At 46.1% G+C, this 7,659-nt stretch overlaps 1 protein-coding gene across 1 annotated transcript; it reads right to left on the bottom strand.

The window, feature by feature from the left end:
* Window positions 1–6,154: 6,154 nt before the first annotated feature.
* nanos3 (nanos homolog 3) lies at window positions 6,155–6,820 on the bottom strand (the record flags this gene model as incomplete). The annotated part of the gene is made up of 2 exons (XM_080516428.1): window positions 6,155–6,412; window positions 6,521–6,820. The coding sequence occupies 2 exons, from the start codon at window positions 6,818–6,820 to the stop codon at window positions 6,155–6,157; spliced, it is 558 nt and encodes a 185-aa protein (XP_080372554.1).
* Window positions 6,821–7,659: the final 839 nt, after the last annotated feature.

Below are 7,659 nucleotides of genomic sequence, written 5' to 3'. Positions count from 1 at the left end.
CCACAGGTAATATGTGTGACTGAAATAGAACTGTCGCGGTGAAGATGTCAGAAAATCAATACCTCTGATATGTTTCCTACTTTTTCTTTGAGTTCCTGTGAAATCGGCATCTCAAGGTCTGTCTGAGAGAAATACTGTCAAACTTCGGAATTCCCATTGGAAAAGTGGGAAGTTTCCTCAAACTCCCTCAACTCAGATAGATAATAGATAATATACTCTGGCTTCCATCTCTGATGCTCAGGCTGAACTTCAAAATCTCCTCTTGACAGTCTCTATTTACCTTTTTTTGTAGTCATGTAATTGGTTGGTTATTTAGATATTTGGCTCAATGATCTTGAAAACAGATATTACATTTATGTTTTATTATGAATAGTTGTGTTACACAGAAATGCACACATTACATAATTTCTATTTTTGTCAAGCAATTTAGACTTTTTTTTAATTAATATTTCAGGACTCTGTACTTGCTGTACTGGAGCAATTCCCTCTGCCGGAATGTTTTGTGGTTATAGATCAACAGGCTCAGGCAGTTGAGCAGTCCTGTCTCACAAAACAGCATCCCTCAGCTGAGGAAAAGCACACAGAAGCAACAAATGAAGCAACAGATGTCCACTCAACCACTGAGGCAGCCCCACAGCAAAAAGAGACGACTGCCACTAATCCCAACACTGATTCTCAGCCCAGAGTCTCAGAGAATCCTACTGATGGTGACGAATTGAAGAATGGAAAGGACGGGGAAGAAGTAGCTGTGGAGGAACATCCGGCATGCACTGATCACCTCCAGGGTGTCCAGATCGCTGAAGAAGTCGACGGATCCTGCGACGCCGCATCAGAGAAGCCACTGTGTGCAACGGCGAACCATCAGAGTCACCCTGAGGAAAATGAAGAAGCCAGTTGCAGCCAGGCCAGCGACTCGTCCCATATCGAGACGAAAGAAGCACTGAAGGAGTCCACAGTGGGGGCACCTCCAAAGAAGAAGAGACGGATGGGCATGTGCGGGCTGACGGAGAAGGAGAGGAGCCATTTTTTACTGGCACAGAAATGTGACAACGGGACGGCGAGCGCTGAGATGCAGAGTGAGAAACCTGCAGAGGAGAGTTTACCTTCACGTCTTCCTCCCTCGCCTCCTTCAGTTCCTGAAGAGACTCAGTCCAGCCACTGTGGAGGGCTTAACAGGTCAGGGTCTAACTCATCATGTTCTTGTGTTTTTTTTTGTTTTTTTAACGTTATTATTGAATTTGAATAGATAAAACAATAATGGGAGCAGAGATCTGAGTCAGAATATCACTGACACTTGACAAACAACATCCATCCATCTTCTTAAGAGTCGTCGGCATCACAGGGCAAACACACACACAGAGAGACACACAATCACACACAATTGGCAATTTGGAGGCAGCAACCAGCCCCTGATGCCTCTGTTTTGTACCGTGGGAGGAGAAAACCTCTGCTTACACCAGGAGAACATGCCAACTCCACACAGGCAGACAGGATTGACGATCTCTCAACTGATTTGATAAATAACGCACAACGTGATTTTTGGGTCCAACATTCACATAGAACCTGTAGGCCGTAAAGGAAGGACGCTAAATTATATTTTGTTGGAATTGAAATGCGGAAATACAACTTCTTCAATTTTGTGACGTCAATTAAGTTCAATGTGAACATATTTGAATTATTATTGTGCAAACTATGATGTTAATCAGCATTTCAATCATTATTATACAAGGTTATTTTAGTGGTTCAGCTCAATCCAGATCATATTGGACCCCGTGTTGGTCCTGAAGTGTGCCAGTGGTCCAGACTGTGACCTTCACTCTGTGGTCGTGTGCTGGCCCAGATTGTAGGTTTAGACACACAAGTCACACACAATTATAAAACATGTATAACTCGCTTTAAATGGTTTTAACTTCCCAAACATAAGGCAGGTCATAAAGGGTTATTTTTTCCCCCCCAGGGGAACATGACTTTCACAGGTTCATTTTAAATCTAAGCATCCCCGATATGACGGAAGCTTTCAGATTATTACACTGCTAAATCAGTTCAGACAATGACTTTCGTTTCGTTATACGGGTGTGACACGCGACGAGAGTGAAGGTGACGTGCTGCTTTCTGTCTGTGGACACGCAGCTCGGAGGCCGACGCCCACGTCACTGCCACCGCCTCGGGCGGCGAGGAGGCGGAGTCTGATCCAGAGGGAACGGTCGGTGAGGCCGAACCGGCTGCTGTCGCTTCGTCTGAAGAAATCCACCGACCAGGTCAGCTGGTAAAAGAAGAGCAAAGTGAAAAAGAAGAGGGGGAACGGTTGGAGAGCCAGCCACGGCGAGAAAGCGAGCAAAGCTTAACCGAGAGTGAAATACGTGAGGAACGGGTGAAAGTCACTGAAGGTGACCAGTCGAAAGGATGCTGCGACCCGGACGCCACCGATCGCGCGAGTTCCAAAGAAGAGCGCAGCCGTCAGGAAACTGTCCCGCCGGCGAACGACGTGAGCGAGATGCCAGAGGAGGAGAAGGAGGCGACGCCTGCAGATGCAGTTGGTTCTTCGCCTGCAGACACTGGAGCGGGAGAGATCAACTGTGGCGCCGCGCACATTTCTGAAGAGACGACAGAGCAGGTGAGCCGTCTTTAACCACCGTCCACACGGGGATTCATGCTTTTTATCACTTCGAACTATTAATACACTACATCAGACCAAAGCCTGGACTTGATGACATTGAAAAGCCTGGAGCAGCTGCAGCGCCGGCTTTTACTACATTTCCCTCAGCTGCTTTTTTCTGGGCTTTGTTTACATCTTTTTATCTCATAATATCCAACTAATTCAAACCAAAGTTCGCGGCCCGTTTAGAATAGTCTGCGAGTCACTGTCCAGTCGGTTGTGTCACCTTATCTTCTCAAGCACTGAACATAAAGTTGTTTTAATGTCAACAAGATACAATTTCCAGTTATTCTTATCATCGCTGTGCCGTCACATTCCCCAAGTTAAATTTGTGTATAATGTTTAATCAACACCTTAACCCCATGGTGGAAAACCTGCTGAATATTCACACGTCAATGTTTCATTTTTTTCATTTTTACCTCGATTAAGTAATTAAATAACTGAGGTGTTTAAAATGTGATACTTTTTAAAATTATTGTCCTCAAGATAGTTAAGCATACACTTAAATAATTCAAATCGTAAATTTGCACAAAACCCAAATAAAGTGTTAATATTTTTCATGCATTTATTTGTTGTGAAAGAACGGGATGAAGCCAGATGCTCCTCCAATCCGGCCTCATTCTCACAGAATTTACTCTTTTCTCCAGGAAAGGGAACAGAACGACTTTCTCCCGTTGACCTTTGCGTCCGACTTATTTTATGAAATAGTCGCCACGTCGCTTGTCTTGAGTCCCGATTACAAAGCGATTGTCTTGATTAAGAACGAGGTTTCATTGTGAGCTTACCTTTTTGCAGAGCTTGTTTTTAATGTTCATCACAGAGTGATCAGGACACCGGCCCGCCTGCCGCGAATGCCGAGCGCACGCACACCTCGGACCCGTTTACATCCACGTGCTCAGACGACGTGTCGGACTCGCAGCTCAACACCATTGATCTGATGTAAGAAAGCAGGACAGACACACACAGTAACACACATGGTATTCAGGTTCCCCAGTTACCCTTTATCTTATCATTTCTATGCAGACGATGTCCAGCTGTATTGTTCTTTTAATGATGCTGAGTTCCATCGTCTGCCATTGTTCTTAGAGTGTGTTTCCTTCATCAAAGACTAGCTGGCCACTAACTATTTGCAGATAAATTCAAGCAAGACTGAAACGCTGATCTTTGCTCCAGACCACAAGATCCCGCTGATCAAACAGCACCTTGGCTCTCTGGGCTCCTCTGTCAAATCCAGCCTCAGAAACCCGGGGGTTGTGTTTGACCAGGCCATGTCTCTGGAGACACTCAAAACAGCTTGTGCCAAATTGCTTTTATCACCTAAGGAACATCTCTAAAATTCACAAAATGTTGTCAAAAAAAGACCTGGAAATGATTAATGCTTTCATATCTACGAGACTTGATTATTGCAACTCGGTTTTTATCTGTCTGAATAAGTCGGCTCTGAACAAACTGCAGATCGTTCAGAATTCTGCTGCTAGGCTTCTAACAGGTGCACCTCGAAGGTCTCACATCACTCCAGTCTTATCGGCTCTCCATTGGCTCCCTGTAAAATTCAGGATTGATTTTAAGGTCCTAGTGCTGACTTTCAGAGCCTTAAACGGTCCGGACCCACAGGACATCCTGGACCTTCTGAAGCCGTACTCCTCTGGTCAGAACCTGCTTGTGGTCCCTAAGACTCATTATAAGACCCGAGGGGACCCGTCTTTTCAGTCTGTTGCCCCTCGACTGTGGAACACTCTGCCCGTCTCTGCGCCTGGCGGACTCTGTTGTCTCTTTTAAGAAGGATCTGAAAACATGTTTATTTAGGAGAGCTTTTGGTTGATGGGTTTTCACTAGTGTCACTTTAAATTTACACATTGTATATACATTTTATATTGTTTTACCTTTTCTCCTGTACGGCACTTTGTGATTTTATCTGTGGAAAGCGCTTTATAAATAATAAATGAACTTTACTTACTTACCGTCACATGCATGTTTCTGGACGGTGGAGGAAAGTGGAGCAACTCAACAGACTCAAACCTGTGACTTCCTGTCTGGGAGTGAAGAGTGCGAACCACGATACCTCCATGCAGCCAATGAAGACCAGTGGGGGGGAAACTAACAAATAAATACATGTATCAACACCAGGACAATCTTACACCTCCGGTGTTATTTATAGTTGTGGGTCAGCGACACGTTCCGAAAGTCTTTAATAGAAAAAACCCCCACATTTTTGTATATATCCATATTTCCCCAACAAGGATTCATAGTTTTTTGTTTCGCAGTGACAACGTTCAAGGATCGACGGCGATGAACCAACAAGCCTGAACGTCTTACAAGTTAACATTTCGTGATGGAAACTTTTCCATCTATTCATCATTTTGTATTTCCTCCTCATGTAGAGTGGAAAAGGAGAAAGAGTCTTCGGGTCGTGAGGAGGACGGTACAAACCTGATCTGTGGTCTCATCAGAGAACTTTCCTCCCTCAAGTCAGTCAAACACGCCGCCGCCGCGAGTACGAGCCAGTAAACTGTCAATGCTTTTCTTCCACAAGGCTCAAGTTGAAAAGCGTTTAGCAAAGAAGACATTCAATTGGAGATAGAAATGGTAGTCGTTGGTGACAATCTCATCGGTGTTCGTCTTTTGCGTTCGACCCGACATCAAGTCTCACAAAATTCAGTTTCCCTTTGTTCTTTCAGTCGGAAAGTTATGGCCGCCCACCGAGAGCTGGACGTTTTCCACCGGAGAGGGAAAAGCTCAAGAAACTTCCTGCGTTGAAGTTCCATCTTTCCCTTCCAAGATTTGTTGATCAGGAGGAACTCATCACATTTTCCTTATTGACAGATGAGATGTTCAGTGTTTTGACTCCGTTATGTTGGTTTTCTTAAAATAAAGCTGTTTTTTCCCCCCCATTCCACAGTTGACATGTTAAGAATTGCCTTGTTATTCATGATTCAGCCAATGTTGAGGGGGGGGGGGGGGGGGGTGACAAATGACAAACTCAGATTAGATGCAAATTAGACATTTATAAATTATTCAAAAATAAAATAGCATGCATTAACATATAAAGTTTCACACAACAGAACAATTCACATATAAAGGTTAAATACCAACATGGTCACATGATGTTCACGTGTTATTGATGAGTTTTATTTTTTAAGTAAAGGTTTGATGGTGCGTCGACCTTCAATGCATAAACAGGAGAGGTGTAGCTGGATATCAGTCGGCCACGTTTTAAAAAACCATGTCAAATAAACATTACTTAGGAAACAACTTTTTTTTTTTTTACCCTCTTTCCTCCCAAACATAATAGCTGGCAGTCGTTTTGGAAAGTAGCTCACAAAACAAACCCCCCCCCCCCCCCCCCCCCCGCAGGCGGACGCATTTAAAATTATCCAAGTCATCCTAATGAGCAAATCACACAAAAACAAACCAACACACGGATTAACAAAACCACACCATGCAAAGAAAGAAAAAGAAAAAGAAAAAATTGGACATTATTGAGTCAGGCCTGTTGGTTCAGCGTCGGGCCTTTGCGTAAACGGAGCAGTACGCACGGTCCACCTTGGGGCAGAAGCGCTTGGTGTGCGCCCGGTCCCCCGTGGCCCCGCACAGGGGGCACACGTACTGCTTCAGGTAGGGGCAGATCACCTGTCCCGCGGAGGTCTTCAGCCAGTGGGACCCGTACACCAGCTCGGACTCGCCGTTGTGCTTGCAGAAGCTGCAGAACATGTGCTCGGGGAAGCCCGGCAAGCGCTCCCGGCTCTTCCTGCGCTCCTTGGGTCCCCGCGGAGGAGGAGGAGGAGGAAGAGGAGGAGGAGGAGGAGGAGGAGCAGCAGCGGCCGCTTTCGTCGGAGGCTTCGGCCACGCCGCCGCGGTCGGAACCGAACCGGGGAAGCCGCCAGGTGGGCGCCGATGAGTCGAGGGGTCACGCGGGTTCGGCTCACCGTCGAGGCGACGCGCGTCTCCCCCAGTCCGCCCGCCGACGCGCCGAGACGTCGCAACCGCGCAGAGTGCCCCGGGTTCGACCCCGCGCCGAGACGTCGGAACCACGCAGAGTGCCCCGGGTTCGACCCCCTGCTGGGGGGCCTCGTCGGGACTCCTCCGGGTCTGGATCGCTTTGATTGTGTCGCACAAGCCCATGTAGTCCTTCCACGGCTGGAAGCGTCTGCTTTCGGACTCCATGAAGCGCGGCAGGGGGTTAAAAAGTTCACAGAGTAGTCCGGTCATTCTCGGTTCGTCCGAGTCGGCGGTTCCCCGGTCGGCCTTCCTCATGAGGCGGATGTTCCGGCGGTTGACTCGGGAGCTTCGCGGGCCACCTGCAAGGTGTTCGCCTTCAACTTGTCAATTGGTAATTAGACACAAGTGGTCATGAGAGGCGCATTTCAGCCTCCACCAATCACAAGTCTCCTTTCACCCATAGAAAAAAAAAAAAAAAAAAAATCTCTACAGTTGAATTGATCCGAATGTCTCTTACTTTTTGCGCTGTGGCACCAGGGAGCTGCCCTCCCGGGTATCAAGAAGCATTTTTCTTTTTCAAATGAAACATTAACAATGGGCCCTGAATTGTATTCACTTCATCTTCAACACTTAATCTTCAATAAAATATATAGATTTTTTTAAATCTCGTTTGAGAGTGAGCAGCCAGGGCCGCTGCAGAAAGCCGCCCCGAGGAGGCGGGGCTTCCTAGGAGCTCACCAATCACTGGTTAACACCATAGTGACTGACATGAACCTACACCAATCAGCGTCATGTGATGTCTGAGACTTGGGGCTAATTTTAAATCTTCCCTGGCTCAGTGATGGTTTGTTCTCGCTCAATTTCCTCCATCATACTCATTTTTAAATGCACACCAACAATCCAGAATTTTGCGAATGTGCAATGTTTATCTACAATCATATTTATCAATGGCTGAAAAATGAGCTTTAAAAAAGCAAACATGGCATCCACTGAGAAGTTAACCTTTATTAGTCATTTAAAAATTTAAATAGGTATTATAGCTGATGTTGTTGAAAAGACTTGTT

This window comes from Blennius ocellaris (assembly GCF_963422515.1).
Source record: "Blennius ocellaris genome assembly, chromosome: 3".
In the NCBI taxonomy this organism is placed as follows: Eukaryota; Metazoa; Chordata; class Actinopteri; order Blenniiformes; family Blenniidae; genus Blennius; species Blennius ocellaris.
Note: the sequence above shows the minus strand (reverse complement) of the source record. Positions and strands in the feature narration are given on the sequence as shown.